This window comes from Carcharhinus amblyrhynchos, chromosome 11 (genome assembly GCF_965287045.1).
Source record: "Carcharhinus amblyrhynchos chromosome 11, sCarAmb.v2.hapA, whole genome shotgun sequence".
NCBI classification, from domain to species: domain Eukaryota; kingdom Metazoa; phylum Chordata; class Chondrichthyes; order Carcharhiniformes; family Carcharhinidae; genus Carcharhinus; species Carcharhinus amblyrhynchos.
In genome coordinates this window covers 59211820-59230336 of record NC_137334.1, presented here as the reverse complement: position 1 = coordinate 59230336, position 18517 = coordinate 59211820, and the positions used below count along the sequence as shown (strand labels likewise).

General features: G+C 42.0%; 1 protein-coding gene across 6 annotated transcripts in view; it reads right to left on the bottom strand.

Moving 5' to 3' along the window:
- Window positions 1-18517, bottom strand: part of scn1laa (sodium channel, voltage-gated, type I-like, alpha) — a 187952-nt gene that overhangs the window by 114415 nt on the left and 55020 nt on the right. For 2 of the 6 annotated variants that reach the window (XM_080199176.1, XM_080199179.1), the window contains exons 1-4: window positions 4007-4087; window positions 3211-3339; window positions 2449-2540; window positions 107-364 (exon numbers count right to left, since the gene is read on the bottom strand). In XM_080199176.1, the coding sequence (XP_080055302.1) occupies window positions 107-364; window positions 2449-2540; window positions 3211-3339; window positions 4007-4086 (559 nt within the window). In that variant the 5' untranslated portion in view covers window position 4087. Of the gene's footprint in view, window positions 1-106; window positions 365-2256; window positions 2349-2448; window positions 2541-3210; window positions 3340-4006; window positions 4097-13875; window positions 13995-18517 lie in introns of those variants that run through there. The other 4 variants (XM_080199175.1, XM_080199177.1, XM_080199182.1 and 1 more) reach the window with 3 other exon arrangements.

Sequence of the window (18517 nt, the reverse complement as noted above, 5' to 3'; positions counted from 1 at the left end):
AATATTTTCCTTTAAAATGTTCATTCATCTTTGACAGAGGTAGGAACAAATATAGAACTAATGCACGTGTCAATCATATCCTGAAAAATGAACATTAATTGCTTACGGTCATCTTCGATGTATTTTTCATAGTTGAATGTGTATTCTGTCTCATTCAGCAGTGTGTCATTCAAGTATAAAGAACTGTTACTTGCACTAAAATAGCTGTCAGGTGGTGGCCATTGTACGCATTTATGTTTTAGGTTTCCCATGAACAGTTGTAGCCCTATTAGTGCAAATACGCTCAAACAAAAAACAGTCAGAATCATTACATCGGACAGCTTCTTCACGGACTGGATCAGGGCACCCACGATGGTTTTGAGACCTGAAAGAAACATAAAGATTTTTGTGATTCTTCATAACAAGCATACTCACTCAATTACTAAAAAAAATCAGCTCTTCCTATATTGTACAAGTCAATCTCATGCAAATTGCCAGAATTAACTTAGTTAATGAAAGCTTGCTGAAACTAGGCTGATAGCAAATGAATGACTTGACATGTTAGAATAACAAATGGAAAGCTTCAGCATTTGTGTAATTGAAGGAAATTTTATGCCTGTTGATCGAATTTGTGAACAGGAAAGAACATAACTCTTCACATTCTTACTGAGATGGTTGTTTCTCTGGAGCAATCCAATTTTATTTTGCGTACTACATTGTGTAAATTCATTCATCTCACCAGACTCTGATATTTGTATTTATAGTGAACATTGGAGCCAAATGAAGGGACCTTTGTAATGATTTCTCCAAACATAAACTTGTGATATAACTTATCATACAACTTATGTTAAACTTGGCATATGCTCTTAGATTTATGATTTATTTTGATAGATTATGTTTTAGCAGCAAAAGTAATTAAGCGATTTAAAGTAATACGGCAACACAAGCCAAACATGAACGATGGTCTGAGACTCCCCAAACACTACAGCACTAAAAGTCCATCAAGGAGCGGAGTTAGAACATCTAAGGAGCAAAGTACTCTGGGTCAAAATACACAATGGCTAGAGACAACATTTTGGATTTTTAAAGGCCGATGGGGTTGGATGAGGGTACAATTTCAATAGTGTATTCCCCCAGAGGACATCTCTGGTTACTGGAAACACTTGGCCCCAATCAATGACCCGTAAATGTTAATGGGGCAGGAAGAACAAGGAGAGAATTTTCAACTGTGAACCTGAAAAGTCTCAGCTATGGGATTTAATGTGAGGAGAATTTCAAGGCTTTTAATACAATCGAAAACTTTCAAAACTTTGGAATCTTATGCTGGGCTGTGTACTGAATCGCCTGCATTACTTCAGATATGGTTTTATGTCCACTTTTAGATGTGGTTTCTGGCCCTCTGAAGTACAGCCTGCTCTTGTTTGCAATGTAGCAGCAGACGCCATCATGACTGCTATCTGGCTTTGCTGCTGGCACTCTGCAAGATGCTCCCATCTCCTGCTAACACTTGGCGCCACTAATTGGTTGCTGAGCTCCCCTCTGGCTCAATTAAAACCTTAACATTCCAATATAACGATGCATGAGCGACACAATTGTTGTGCGGGTTTAGGACTCAAAGTGCCCAGATGTTGAGTTCCCAACCCAGCTCTGAATACCTGTCCCCAAGAGTATAACATCATTATAAGTGAAACATGTGGAAAAGCTTTATTGCAACATTGTCCAATGACCAATTTAAGTTAGATCTGACTTATGCTATGAATGGACACACATAGTGACCATCTCCAATACCCACTCATATCAAAGAGTTGTTATAATGTTTTTAACAGTTTGGAGTACAAAGGAATGCCTTAAGTTAATGAAGCTTTCATGCATTCATCTTTTGATGCGCTTCATTTTGTTTCCTCATCTCTATATTTGCATATGATTTAGCAATTTTCTTTTTGGTCTTGATTTTGAATTTGTATTCTTCATGTACAGGATCTGATTTATAGAAAAAGTGCATAATTTCAACAAACAATATTTTTAGAACACATCAAGCAATTTGCAAATTAGAGGAGGGAAAACTGGGCATCAGAGGGTGAAAATCACTCATGCTGGATATTTCAATGTCTCATGCAAGTAATTGTTAAACATCAAGGCTGAATCACAAACAAAGTAAACATTCAAAAGCAAGGCATCGTACAATTTAATATCTTTTTTTTCTGATACCTGCTTTTGTGTTTTATTTTGAACTGCAAGGAGAAAAAGGTCAGCCTTAGTGTTTAACCTAGCTCTCACCTGGAATGACTGAAATTGTTTTCAATGCTCGGAGAACTCTGAATGTTCTCAACGCTGAGACATTGCCCAAGTCCACAAACTCTGTCACATATCTGTAATAGGGGAGGGCACACACAAACACAATGACAGGACACAAAGATACAGTTGGAGGCACATGGGGCCTGCTAGCACCTTACACTGGTCACTCCTTACCTGGGATTACAGAAATAGTTTTCAAAGCTCTCAACACTCTGAAAGTTCGAAGAGCTGAAACATTGCCTAGGTTTACAAATTCTGTTACATACCTGTAGAATTAAATCACAGTTATTTCAGCTTTCAATGCATTTTAATATTACTATTATGCTTGGTCTTTCACTTTGGTCACAGTAATTGTATTTTTACTTTGCTCCTTTGCTTGGTTGTCCTGAAGATATTAATATAAGTTAGGGTACAGAGCCATGGGTTATGATAGCCCAAAGGTACCCAAAGCAAACTGTTACTTTATGTGTGTAAACCTAGGCATTAAATATTGCTTGGCTATTCAAACATGGAGGGACCACTGTGTTGACATCAACCCCATCCAATAGGCAATTGTCAAACGTCTCTCCCCCCCGTCACGTCCCAGCCAAGGACAATAAAGCCAATTACAGCAATGCCTTTGTAACACGGATGAAATCAGTTACTTAGCACTAACTGGGGATTAAAGCCTTCCTGGTCAGGGTAGGTCAATTTTGTGTCATGGTGTACATTTATTCATTAATTCATCGGGGTTAATGATATATATATATAAAATACAAAGTTGAGTCTGAATTTTCCTTGACCAAGCAAGACCTTTGGTGGGAATTGCAACTGCTGTTTATCACAAATAAATCAACACATTGTACATGATTATATTTGTTTTTTTTTCTACAGCTATACCTGCAATGGATGACCCCAAAGGAAATCAGCAGACTTGACTTTTTTGTAAGTACTTACGCCATAAGAATGACACTGAAATCCAGCCAGTTCCATGGATCTCTGAGAAATGTGAAATGATCTATACAGAAGCCCCTTGCAAGAATTTTTATAAGCGATTCAAAAGTGTAAATACCAGTGAAGGTGTACCTAATGGAATTATAACAAAACAAAAATATTCAGTCATTTCAGTGGCAAATTTTAAAAAGGGAAACTTCCTCTAATCTCAGGCTAAAAATTCTGTGATCTTTATCATTGATTTTTAATATAAAAAACATTCTTCTGCTCTATTGCTTCAAAAATAATGATATTCTGGAGCAAAAATTCTCCTTTAATTCATATGCAGGTTAATTTCAGAGACTTGAGTCCTATTCAAAGTTAAGAAAATGAGAAAGACTCAAAATAAACGTGTTTCTGACAAACTTTACTAGGTTCAATGATGAGAAACACACCAGAATTAGTTAACAAACAGATGATAAAGGAACATCTTATGAATATATTAGATTTGACACTTGGCTCGAGAGAGAAAAAAAAATTAAAACCAAGATTAAGTGAGGCAACCATCAAAAGATGAGAAATAATTTGACTAAAGTAAATTTGGCTGAGATTTTTGAGGAGGTTGTGAAGAGGGCGGACAAAGAAATGTCCACGTATATTGTCAACAGATTAAAATCAAATTTGCTTATGAAACAGGGAATTCATTTATCCTGAATGATATGTTAAATAAAAGATAAGATACTGTGTTCTTTGTTATGACAACTCTCTCATTTTAAATTAATGATATTGCAAATTTACTAGGACACAGCACTGCACTTACTCTACATTCTTTGTCCAGTCTGGAGGATTATCCATGGTCATAAACACACAATTGGTCATAATAGTGCACATGATAAGCATGCTGAACAATGTAAGCTTTAGTCAAGGAAAGCCAACATAATGTAATTCATAAAACAGAGCACTTAGAATTTCAGTCACAGTTTTAATAAAATCAGGAAGAATAAGCATCTTAAAGAGATAAGGGCCTTATTTGGTATTTGACATATTTCAGAGCTATTAAAATTTAACTAAGGATTTCTACTAATAGACCTAAACTTTCCTTTCTGCATATCTCACTAGATATGTTAGCCTTCTTTCCAAACTGGTGCAATAAGAGACCTCCAGACTCTTTGTCTATGGACAGAATCAGAACCTGGATGGAGCAGACATCTCTTCATAAGGGTTATTCATCCAAATGGACATGCTCTGATAAAAAGCAGTGAGCTGAAAACTCTGTAGTCAAAGAAACATGTGAATTAAGAACCGGAGTAGGCTATTCGAGCCTGCTCTGCCATTCAATAAGATCAGGGCTGATTCGGTTGTGATCTCAACTCGGCTTCCTTTCTATCCCCCATCACCTTCGACTCCCCTATTTTCAAAGGTCTGTCCAAATCAGCCTTGAATAAATTCAATGACTCCACTGCTTGCCAGAAAAGAGAATTCCACATATTAACAAGCCTCTGAGAGAAAAGTTACTCCTCAAAAGTGACCAAAGAGGTGGATGGGGGTAAGGCAGTTGACGTGGTATATATGGACTTCAGTAAGGCGTTTGATAAGGTTCACCATGGAAGGCTTCTGCAGAAATTGCAGATGTATGGGATTGAGGGTGATCTAGGAAATTGGATTAGGAATTGGCTGGCGGATAGGAGACAGAGGGTGGTGGTTGATGGTAAGTATTCGACATGGAGTTCAGTTACGAGTGGTGTGCCTCAGGGATCTGTTTTGGGGCCACTGCTGTTTGTAATTTTTATAAATGATCTGGATGAGGGTATAGTTGGGTGGATTAGTAAATTTGCTGATGACACCAAAGTCGGAGGTGTGGTAGATAGTGAGGAAGGGTGTCTTAGTCTACAGGGGGACTTGGATAAGTTGCAGAGCTGGGCCGAGAGGTGGAGGATGGAGTTTAATGCGGAAAAGTGTGAGGTAATTCACTTTGGTAGGAATAACGGATGTGTAGAGTCTAGGGCTAACAGTAGGACTCTGAATAGTGTGGATGAACAGAGGGATCTAGGTGTATGTGTACATAGATTCCTGAAAGTTGGGAATCAAGTAGATAGGATTGTTAGGAAGGCATATGGTGTCTTGGCGTTTATTGGTAGGGGGATTGAATTTAGGAGCCGCAGCGTCATGTTGCAACTGTACAAAACTCTGGTGCGGCCGCACTTGGGGTATTGTGTGCAGTTCTGGTCCCCACATTATAGGAAGGATGTGGAGGCTTTGGAGAGGGTGCAGAGGAGGTTTACCAGGATGTTGCCTGGTATGGAGGGGAGGTCCTATGAGGAGAGACTGAGGGATTTGAGGTTGTTTTCGTTAGAAAGAAGGTGGCTACGAGGGGACCTTATTGAAACATATAAGATGATTAGAGGTTTAGATAGGGTGGACAGTGATAGCCTTTTTCCTCGGATGGAGAAAGCTAGCACGAGGGGGCATAGCTTTAAATTAAGGGGTGGTAGTTATAGGACAGATGTCAGGGGTAGGTTCTTTACCCAGAGGGTGGTGAGGGATTGGAATGCCCTACCTGCTGAAGTTGTAAATGCGCCTAGTTTGGAGGCGTTTAAGAGATCCGTGGATAGGTTTATGGATGGTAAGGGTTTGGTTTAGGTTAGAGGGTCATTGTTTTTTAGCTGGTCGGCGCAACATCGTGGGCTGAAGGGCCTGTTCTGCGCTGTAATGTTCTATGTTCTATGTTCATCTCTGTCCTAAAAAGGACACCTGTATCCCTTTGTTCCATTCTCCCCCACGATAGTAAATATCCTCCCAGAATCCACTCCATCAAGTCCCCTCAAGACTGTACAAAGCAGATCTGATATAATAATCCTCAACTCCACTTTTCCACCTTATCCCCTAACCCTCAACTCTCTTACTGATTAAAAATCTATCTCAGTCTTGAACATACTCACCGACCCAGCATCTACAGCCCTCTGTAGTAAAGAAACAAAGATACTGTAAAGAGACGACTTTCTGCAAAATTCCCAAGTCAATTGTACTGACAGACCTGTCTGAGGGAATAAGAAATTTCACAGCTGAAGAGGTGTCAAGGTCCTCTTCAAACAGAGAAGCTTGAAAAAAAGAAATGGAAATTCAAAAGGCTGGACTATAATCTGTGTTTGGGAAGACAACGGAAACTGTTTCCTTCATCTCATAAATCATCCAAAAAAAAACACTCTTGTTGATTAATATCTCAGAATGTGTCAAAACATTTCTGAGCTGAAAGCAAAATGGACGTTGGATACAAGACATCCGAATTGAATTCCCTTCTGGGAATACATAGAGAGAAAAATTAAACCGGCAGAAGACTTTTGTAAGGTGTTGCGCAGAGACAGAAGCAAGAAGAAACAGCAATCTTCAGACACCCCTAAAGAGCCGGGCAGATAATCTCTTCTATCTCTTACTAGAGGCAAGTTGTGAAACAGGCAGGCAGCAAGCAGCAAGAAACAGGACAGTCTCCTCAGTAACTCCTGCAGAGTCAACCAGGTCATCTCTCACTCTAGGAACAAGCCAGCAACTGTCTCCAACACTCTGCAAAACTACCAAAGTTAGCTGTATCAAAATCACGCACATTAATAGCTACACATATGGAGTGTGTGTGTGTGTGTGTGTGTGTGTGTGTGTGTGTGTGTGTGTGTGTGTGTGTGTGTGTGTGTGTGTGTGTGTATGTTGGTGTGTGTGTGTGTGTGTGTGTGTGTGGAGTGGGGCATGTGTGTCTGTGTAAAGGGATATGTGGATGGGTGGTTGGGGGGGGGGGGGGTGGCATGTGGGTGGCTGTGTATGAATGGGCCACTCTCCTTTCTTGAATAAATATGATATGTTTTCTATTTTGCAGATTAGATCTAAGCTCTAAGTCCTGCCACATTCAGTTGTAAATGGTGGTGGACAATTAAACAACTGACTGAAAGAGGAAACTCCAAAAATATTCCCATTCTCAATCATATGCCCAGCATATCCATGTAAAAGATAAGGCTGAAGCATTCACAACAATCTTCAGCCAGAAGTATCACGTAGATGATCCAGCTCTGCCTCCTCCAGAAGTCCCCAGCACCACAGATGCTAGCCTTCAGCCAATTCAATTCACTCCACAGGACGTCATGAGATGTCGGAAAGTACTGGAAACTACAAAGGCTTGGGCCCTGACAATATTCCAGCAATAGTACTGAAGACTTGCCACATCCGAGGCCAAGCTGTTTCAGTGCAGCTACAACACACTGATATTTAGCCAGAAATGTGGAGAGTTGCCCAAGTACCTCTGGTACACAAAGAACAGGATGAATCAAATCCAGTCAATTACCATCTCATCAGTTTACTCGTGATCATCAGTAAAATAATGGAAGGGGTCATCAGCAGCACTATCAATTGGCAGTCACTTAACACTTGTTCAATAAACATCTGGAATTAAAAGTATAATAATGGCCATGAAACCATTGTTGATTGTTGAAACAAACCCATCTGGTTTCTAATGTTCCTTAGGAGAGGAAATCCGCTGTCCTCTCCTGGTCGGGTCTACATGTGATTCCAGGCCCAAAGCAATGTGGTTGCCTGCATTCTCCACTTTATTTGCTATCAGTTGTTTCTGTAGTATAGTTGTTATCCCATTTGCCTAACACGTGAAAGGTCCTCAGTTCAAAATTGGGCAGAAACATTATTGTTGGCATAATTGGGATTTTTTTCTGATTGATAGGCAGTGACTAGTAGGATACCTCAGGGATCTATGCTAGGACCCCAACTGTTCACATTGTATATGAATGATTTGGAAGAGGAAATTAAATATATTATCTCTAAATTTGCAGATAATACAAAATTAGGTGGGAAGGTGATCTGTGAAAAGATTGTAGAGACACTTCAGCATGATTTACACAGGCTGAATGAGTTGGCATGTGCATGGCAGATGCAGTATAATGTGGATAAATGTGAGGTTATCCACTTTGGTAGCAATAATAGGAAGGCAGGTTATTATTTGAATGGATGTAAATTAAGAGAAGTGGATACTCAACAAGACCTTAAGTGACCTTGTGCATTAGTAAGCACATAGGTACAGCAGGCAGTAAAAAAGGCAAATGGTACATTGGCTTCATAGCGGAAGGATTTGAGTATAGGAATAGGGATGATTTATTGCAATTATATGGGGCATTGGTGAGGCCACACCTGTGTGCAGCTTTGGTGTCCGAGTCAGAGGAAGGATGTACTTGCCATAGAGGGAGTGCAGCAAAGGTTTACTAGGCTGATCCCTGAATGGTACATCTATCAAATGAAGAGAAACTAAGTCAGTTAGGATTATATTAACTGGCATTTAGAAGAGCGAGGGAGATCTCATAGAAACTTATAAAATTCTAACAGGATTAGACAGGATGGATTTAGAAACAATGTTCCTGATGGTGAGGAAGTCCAGAACTAAGGCTCATAGTTTGAAGATAAGGGGGTAAATCTTTTAGGACTTAGGCGGGGAGAAATTTCTTCACCCAGAGTGTGATGACTCTGTGGTACTCAGCACAGACACTCACCACCGTCGAAAATAGTTCAGGCCAAAACATTATGTGATTTCAAGAAGAAATTAGATATAGCTCTTGGGAGAAAAAGGGATCAAATGTAATGGGATGGAATGCAGGATCATGATATTAAATTTGATGGTCAGACATGATCAAAATGAAGGCAGTGTCGGCTTGAAGGACCAAATGGCAGGCTCCTGCTTCATACTTTCCATATTTCTATGTTTGATTCTTAAATGGTCTCTTAAATGGCCTAGCAAGCCACCCAATTGTATCCAACTGCAACGTAGTCAAAAAAAAGAAATTAAGCCAGATGGCCAAGTGGCACTGATGTAGGCACTGGAAACAACAATAGCAAAACCAACGCTGTCAACTTCACAAAGTCTTCCTTACTCACTTTTTGGGGCGCGTGCCAAAATTGGGAGACCTGTCCAACAGACGAGTCAAGCAACAAATTAACATAGTTGTACTCATGGAATCAGTCATGCCTTACAGACAATGACCCAGCCACCACAATCCCCCTTCCTGGGAATGTTTTGTCCTACCAGCAGGACAGCAACAGTAGAAGTGGCAGCACAGTGGTACAGAGTCAGGAGGAGTTACCCTGTGAGTCCTCAATATCAACTTCAAACCTCATGAAGCCTCATGGCATCAAGTCAAACATGGGCGAGGAATCCACCTGCTGCATACCCAAATATGGCCCCTTCTCAGTTGATAAATCAGTACTGCTCCCTCCATGTTGAACACCGCTTGAAGGAAGCACAGAGGGTGACACTGGCACAGAATATATTCCAGTGAGGGACTTCAAAGTCCATTCCCAAGAGTGGCTTGCTAGTACCACCACAGGCAGCTGGCCAGATCCTAAAGGACAAAGCTGCTATACTGGGTCTGCAGCAGGTGGTGACAGAACCAACATGAGGCAAAAACATGCTTGACCTCATCTTTACCAACCTGCCTGCCACAGATGCAACTGTCATGTCACATCAGTGCAAAAGATAAGGCTGAAGGATTTGCAACAGTCTTCAGCCAGAAATGCTAAGTGGATGATCCAATTTGGCCTCCACTAGAGGTCTTCTTCAGCATCACATTTGCCAGTCTTCAGCCAATTCAATTCGCTCCACGTGATATCAAGAAATGGCTGAAGACACTGGATATTAGAAAGGCTATCATCCTTGACAATATTCCAGCAATCGTACTTGTGCTCCAGAACTTGTCACACCCGTAAGTCAAAATTTACCAGTACAGCTACAATACTGGCATCTGCCAGGCAATGTGGAAAGTTGCCCACGTGTGTCCTGCAAATGTGACCCAGTGAATTACCACCCTATCAGTCTATTTTCGATCATCAGTAAACTAATGGAAGGGGTCATCAACAGCGCTATTAAGTGACACTTATTTAGCAATAGCCTGTTGACTGACACTCAGGGTTACACCAGGGATCACACAGCTCTTGATCTCATTACAGCCTTGGTTCAAACATGGACAAAATTTCAGAGGTGCAATGAGAGTGACTGCCCTTGACATCAGGGCAGCAGTTGACCCAAGTCTGGCATCAAGGACCCCTACCAAAACTGGGATCACTGGGAGTCAGGCGGCAAAACACTTTGTTGGTTGGAGTCACACACAGCACATAAAACCACATGTGGTTGCTGGAGACCAATCATCTCAATCCCAGGGTATCACTGTTGGAGTTCCTCAGGGTAGGATCTTAGGCTCAACCATCTTCAGCTGCTTCATCAATACCTGCTTTCCATCATTGATATGTTGTGGCACTCTAACATCGTCAAGTGATTTCAGGTTTTGTGAGGGACAAAATGTATTTATTGATAACAGAAACTAGGTACAGGTGTTGCAGCTCCAGACTGCCCTGGAGTCTTTTATGATAAACAGTTTTTATGATGTTAACTACATGACTGCTGGAAGATTCTGCCCAAGAGAGGACTCCACTGCCTGGGGAGATCACTCTCAGATTCCATTGGTTCCTCAAGTCAGATGACTTTCTTCTGCTGTGCTGTCTTAACGAGACAGACACCACATACACAAAAACCAATAAGGTCAGAAGTGGTGACGTTTGCTGATGATTGCTCCATTCCCCACTCCTAGATACTGAAGCTATCCAAGTCCAAATGGAATAAGACATGGACAATATCCAGGCCTGGGCTGACAAGTGACAAGTAACATCCATGCAACACAAGTGCCAGGAAATGACCCATCTCCATTAAGAGAGAATCTAAACATCACCCCGTGATATTCCATTATTGAGTCTCCCACTATCAATATCCTGGGGTCCACCAATGACCAGAAACTGAACCGGACTAATCATATGAACAGTGCAGGTCAGGGGCTAGAAATCCTCAAGTATCTAACTGCCTGAACCACCAACCCCCTCCTCCCCACCGCCCCCTCCCCATTCCCCACACCCCACACCTCTGCCAAAGCCTGTCCACCATCTATAGGCCCGATTTTACCATTTTGATTCTAAGTGCTGAACATGGGCGCAATTCAGTTCCGACTTGGAAACCTGTTCTCAGGTGCCCCCATACGCACTTGGCCTATTGGCCCGAAACACTGCAGATCGGAGTTTTGAACTGCACGTGTGTGGTGAAAAAAAATTGAAAAATGCTCCCCTGTCACATTGCTCCCAGGCCACAAAAAGTGAAATGATAGCCCCCACAGACATTGCCCCAACCCACAACATAACTGTCCCCTTTATCCACCTGCCCCCCACTACCCAGACTGATCATGACCTCTGCCCCCTTTCCCCCCAACAAATCACCTGCAGAGTGGTAGCGGCCCTTCCCTACCCTACCCCCCCACCCCCCCAACAGAGAACGATCTGTCCCCCCTCCACCTGAGAGTGATCTGGCCTCTGTCCTCCACCGCTCCCCCACGCCCCCCCAGACCCGAGATCCATCTGGCCTTCCTCCTACTCCACCACCCCCCAGAGAATGACCGGGCCTCCCTCCCCCCCCACCCCCAGAGATACATCTGATATGAGTCCTCCTCCCCACCTGCCCCCCCACCCCCACTAGTGAATAATTTGGCCTTCCTCCCTCCTCACTCCCCCATCCCACCAGAGAATCATCAGGCCTCCCTCCTCCCTTCCTGAGAACTATCTGGCCTCCCTTCTCCTCACTCGCCATAACCAGAGAATGATCGGGCCTCTCTCCTCCCTCACCAGAGATACATCTGACCCGCCTCCTCTTCCCTCCCCCATCATTAAGTCAATTTAAATGTATTTGCATGTATGTTGTGTCTGTTTCGGGCATGGTTCAGATCGCGGCCATTTTTGGGCCTTGGTAAAGTGGACGTTAGCGCGGGCACAGGTCACATTAATCGTCTCACACCCAATGCAATGGTAAAATCAGACCTATAAGGCACAAATCAGATGTATGGAATACTCCCCAATTATCTAAATGAATGCAGCTCCAACAACATTCAAGGAGACCGGGACCATCCAGAAACATTCACTCCCTCCACCACCAATGTACAGTCACAGCTGTGTGTACCTTTGAAAAGATGCAATGCAGCAATTTGCAAGACTTTTTCAACAGCACCTTCCAAACCTGTGACCTCCACCATTTAGAAGCACAAAGGAAGCAGATGCATGGAGGTACTACAAGCTGCATGTTCCTCTCCAAGTCATACACCATTTTGGCTTGGAAGCACGCTGCCATTCTTTCACTGTCGCTGGGTCAAAATCCTTGATATCCCTTCTTAACAGCACTATGGATGCACCCATTCAAGACTGAATGCAGCAGCTTAAGAAGGCAGCGTGCCACCACCTCCTCAAGGGCAATTAGGGATGACCAATAAATGTTTGCCTAGCCAGCAATATCCACATCCCATGAACATACTTTTTTTAAAAGGTGGCATGTATGTGGCATTGAGAATGTGTGGGAAGTGACAGGGTGTGAAAAGGTGAGAGCTTGAGGGCTGTTTTTTATTTCGTTTTTATCACAACTGGGATGAAGTCCCTGAGTACCAAGGTCGGCTTTTTAACCAGCCCACCTCATCACCTAGCAGACCTCTGTGTGCCTTTGCACTGTTTCCAGAGCATTTGTGTCCCCCAGCTCATCCCCATTCCTCAGAATGAAAATCTGAAGACATTTTGCACCCCCCTCCTGAATCAGCAGCAAAATTACAACCAATGAACTCAGTCTCTCTCTCTCTCCACAGATGCTACTAGGCCTGTTTTTATTTCAGATTTCCTACACCTGTAAGATTTTGCCTTACATTTCTACTTCACTGCCCAACCTATATTTCCTACCTTACTCACTGTATTAAAATTGTGACAAAGAAAGGGTTTGGATACGTGGCATAGACAATGCATTCTTTATAAGTTATTTTATAAATTAAAAGTATTGTAAATTTAGTCACAAAAAATATTATGTACGAGCCTGCACTACGCTTCAAGAGCATTACTTTGGACTTAAACACGCAACCCTCACAGCACAATGGTGCACATGATAAGCACCTGCCTAAGCTATCCAAGGGTGCCATGGGGAATGTGATGGTAGGCCTGCAAAAACAACAATACAAGACCTTATATCCCTCATCGAGGCTTCAGTCATTGTAGCATACTCCTCTTGCTCCATTCTAACCCCAACTACCTCACTTTATAGCTTTCCACATCCTTCAAGACTTAAAAGGCCGCTGATGGACAGATTTCTATGATACATCTGACCCTTTGACTGTCCACCACACCTCATCTGGAGTTGTGATAGCAGTCCCAACGTGACAGCAATGAAATTTTACAGCTGGTTAATGGGAGGCTCCCCACTGACTGTGATAATTCTGCCAACTAAATTGGATATCTGCTGGTACAATCTCAGAAGAATTGTTTTTGGGGACTGACCTCTGAGCATTGTTTTCAAAGTGCGCACTCACAAATACTGTACACGGAACATATGCAGATCCACTATTACAGAAACAATCAAAATTCAGACCAAAAAAAATCTTTTCTTGGATCACATTTCTCTCTGGTGTATTTGAGATTCCTATAAAAACATCTAGGTCTGAATAACTGGAATTGCTAGACTATTAAGAACAGTACACAACTTGTTGCAATTCGTAGGAATCATAACAGTTTTGACTCATTGTGTGTGTAATGTGAAACAGGATTCAGTAGTATTAAAACATGTGGATTAAAATACACCACAAAGGATATGAATGTACCAAAATCTTAATAGCTAATTTCCTTAAAGGATTGAAAGGACTTAAAATGTACAAGGCAGGTGTGGCACTAAATCGGAAGATTGCCTTCCCTCTGTTCAATACTATAAAGGTCTGTAAGAAAAGAAAATATTGATTATAACAGTGAAATGCCAGCATAAAAACATATTTTACATATTACTCGCAGAAACCCACTCAACTGTATCAGATAATGTTGTAGATAAATATTTCAGAATCACAAATTCCTGTTTAGCAACTTCTTTTAAATTTAGGTTAAATTAAACAGGACAGTAACTTTTATATGTACACATTTAGAATGCAAACTTTATGTTAAAAGCAAATTTTAATAGCATTCATCCATACGTCCTCGATGTACAATAATTATTATATTTCCCAGAGAAACTGCTTACCCGCAGAAAATAACTTCCAACTGCACCTAAGTTTTCAAATCTTTTTTAATATGAAGATGTGCTTTATCCCAAAATAATGATTTTGGTCCATCAGCTGGAAACGTGAATTGAACTTTTAAAAACATAATTTTTAAAGCATACTTTTTAGAAGCATAGAGACTAATGTGACTTGAACACAGTCTAAGATGGTTAATCCCAATTTGCATTTTTATACATTCTACATTCCAGTTCATTAGAGTGGAGTCAGTCTGTCTGCAAAACCCATCAAAGACAATGACTTCAGTGAGGAGGACTCATATCTTCTGTCTCATTAGCAAGGCATCTATGACAATCACCTGAGGTATTCAACTGTTGGAGATTAATTCCTTGGGCAATGGGACCCTGGCCAAGGTCAAATTCCAGACACGAGTTAATCAAGTGAACTTTGGAATAGACCGAACACTAGCGAGGATTTTCTGTCAACATCCACTGTGGGTGCAATTGGCAACACCATGCAAAATTTTGCAAGTGCACTCAGATGAGAATCTTGGTGAATGCATTCTCTCATCACCCCTGTCCCTTGCCGGTGATGTAGAGGTTCCTGATTTAAATCCTAAAAGTTTAATCTTACTTAAATCTATTTTAATAAATTTATATATACTTAAACAGTTTCTCACTATACGTTCCCCCCACAATCACATCAGCGAGGTTTACAACTGCTATTTAAGCACTCCAGGGGAACCCACCATGGATGCAAAAGGTATAAGCCCTGGGTGAGCATGCCGGAGAATCCGGAGAGAAAAATCAGCTGTGCAGCTGGAGAGCTGCACGTTGGCTTTCTTGCCTCAGCCAGCACTCTGTGCACAGTGTACAAAGTTCTGCCCAATATCTTTTTTCAAATCCCACTGGCAGTTCGAGATGAAAGAACACATGACTGTATGATTTTAAGCAAAGGTTTTCTCAGCAGAACTGCAAACAGGCAGCCTTTAACCCACTAGTAAGCTTCAAGCCTTGCTTACTGACTGTGATCATCCAGGAATGCCCCGCTACAGATAGAGATCTTATTAAACCCAGCGCCATCTCCTCCCAAAGAACAATCAACTTTGCCAACATCTTTAAATCGAAAACGTCAAAGCCATCCATTTCAGCCTAAAGCCAGGCAAATCAGCAAACGAGACTCCATACTCTTTTTTTTTATGTATGCAACTTTGGCATGTGTATATGTGTGCCAGTATATCCTTCACAAACAATCCACAATCCATGACCAACCCACAGACAAACCAAAATTTAGAAGCAGGGAACCAAATTTATTTCAGAAGTAACTTGAATATAGGTTTTTTTTGTGCTTAGTAGTGCCAGAGTACTAAAATTGTCTGCATTTGAAGCTAGCACTTTCTGAGAACAGTGGGGTAACTTGGCAATCCATTGAAAAGTTAAGGAATACAGCCAAGCATCTAAAGATAGATATTTGTCCAAAAACAAGGAAACCTGAAATCCTAAGACCTGTGGCTAACCATTCTGAAACCGAACTTTAAAGAACCAGAGACAGGCATGAAATCTGGAACAGACTGGCTAGCATTAGCCAGGCTAAAGCAACAATGGAGACTAGAAGTAGAACTCCAAGAAAGAGAACGGTGGCACAGTGGCTAGCACTGCTGCCTTACAGCTCCAAGGACCTGCATTCGATTCCCGGCATGAGTCACTGTCTGTATGGAGTTTGCACATTCTTCTGTTTGCATGGGTTTCCTCCCACAGTCCAATGATGTGCAGGTTAGGTCGATTGGCTATGCTAAATTGCCTGTAGTGTCCCGGGATGTGTAGGTTAGAGGGGTTAGTGGGGTAAATGTGTGGAGTTGTGGGGATAGGGCCTTGGGTGGGACTGTTGTTGATGCAGACTCGATGGGTCAAATGGTCTACTTCTGCAATATAGGGATTCTAAGAAACAGAAAGGGAAGAAGAGAGAGAGAAAAGAAAAATGAAGAAAGGGAGAGAGATTCAAGAGGCAAGGGAAAAAGAGGAAACAAAATTCCAAAAGAGGGAAGGGAACATAAGAACATAAGAACATAAGAAATAGGAGCAGGAGTAGGCCATCTAGCCCTTCGAGCCTGCCCCGCCATTCAATAAGATCATGGCTGATCTGTTGTGGCTCAGTTCCACTTTCCCGCCCTCTCCCCATAACCCTTAATCCCCTCTCTTATCAAGAACCCATCAACCCGCTTCTTAAAAATATTTAGCGAGGCAGCCTCCACCACTTCAACTGGCAGAGAATTCCAGAGATTCACCACCCTTTGAGTGAAGAAGTTCCTCCTCAACTCCGTTCTAAACCGCCTCCCCTTTATCTTGAGGCTGTGCCCCCTAGTCCTACTGTCTTTTTTGAGCGGGAAGAGTCTCTCCACCTCTATCCTATCCATCCCATTCATCATCTTATACGTCTCAATGAGATCTCCCCTCATTCTTCTAAACTCTAACGAGTACAAGGGAGAAAGAACAAGATTTCCAGACGGAACTTTCCCTTAAGAAAAGGTCCTAAGAAAGCTTGAACTGAATGGGGAAAGTGCCACAATAGCCTGTGCAGGCATCACTAGTATGGGCACTACCGCCAGCTCTTGACTGAGTGCTGATATATTGAAGTTCTCCCAGTTGCTACCAAAGTTTGATGACGGAGATGTGGCAGGATTTTTCATTTCATTTGAAAAGCTTGCCAAGCAACAAAAGTGGCCACTGGATCGTGAGATTACAAAGCAAATTAACCAGAAAGGCCTATGAGGATTTTTTCCTATTGTCCTGCAAGAGTTCATGAAATTATAAGATAACAAAAAATGCTATCCTACAAATGTGTACTGGAAACATATTGCCAAAAATTCTGAAATCTCTGTTAATGGCCTAAACAACCTTACAATTTCAAAAGGGCTCAGCAACCTGCTTTTGACTGGTGTAGATGCTTAAGGTACACTCCACCTAGAATGCCTCAGAGCAGTGATCCTCCTCAAGGGGTTTGAAAGCCTGCTTCTTCTTTCCATAAAAGACATGATAAAAATTGAAATTTTAAGTTTGCAGCAACTATACTTGATGATTATGAGCTTCTCTGCAAACATTTTCCCCCAAGTGAAATATTTAGTCTCCCCCAAGATGTCTTAATGATAGAAGGTGGGATGATGATGGGAGGAAGAACAGCCATTTACAAGAACAGAAAGTTGGAGACACAAGATGCCTTCCTTAAGCTGAAAAGCAAGGTGCTGTGATTAGGATTGATGCCTAGAGGCCTGTGTATTTCCACTTACACAAGGCAGGTTACCTTCGAGCTGACTACTGAAAGTTACATGGAAAATATGATTTGTTGGGGTACAGCAGACCAGGGCAGAAATAGGACCATGTCAGAAAGCCTAGGCAACAAGGCTGTGGCTCTGACTGCGTGGTATGTCCCTGTAAATGTATCTTTGAGTGCCGAAGAGTTTAGCAAAAAGAGTTACCACAATTCTGTGCCTGAAGGAAAAGTGATCCCATACCCCTCGAATGAGACAAGTAAGCTCAGTCATACATAAGGATGCAGCAACCACCAATTCCCTTTTGCTGGGGAAAGACATGACCCTTCCACTAGACAGTGCATTGAATTTGAAAATATTTGTCAATGGTATTGGCGTGGGGAGGTATATACTTTTCTATTGGGTGTACCTCATATAACCTTACTTCAGTAACTGCAGAGGTTGTCCCTAGTTTATCTCTAGCCAGGGTCGACCTACTCTTTGGTAATGAGCTGCTGGGGACAAAGGTGGTAACTTCCCCAGTGGTCTTAGAGAGACAGAGACTGAATGGGGTCAGAGAGACACAGCAGTTACAAGAAAGGACCCTGGCATTTTTCACTACAGTGTGATGACCTAGCTCATAACAAAGCAAACTCTATCAAAGGAGACCAAACCTGCAGCAGAGACGAATGACTCCACCATCTGGTTGCCCAAACCCACCTCCTTAAATTTTGATGAGCCAAAGGAAGTGTTGAGTATGTTTTCCATGGTTGAGGCTCAGCAAGCTAAACCAATATTAAAAAAGTTAGCAAAAACTGCCCAAACTGAAATTGAAGCAGAGAGCATTCCAGAGTATTGATATTTCTAAAATGAGATGCTGATGAGGAAATAGAGATGTCTTCACAGGCCCAGACAGTGATCCACCTGGTAGTCGTGCCTCCAAGGTACCGCAGGGAAATACTGAGGAAAGCCCACAAAATGGGGATGGGATCCAAAGGGGTGTTGC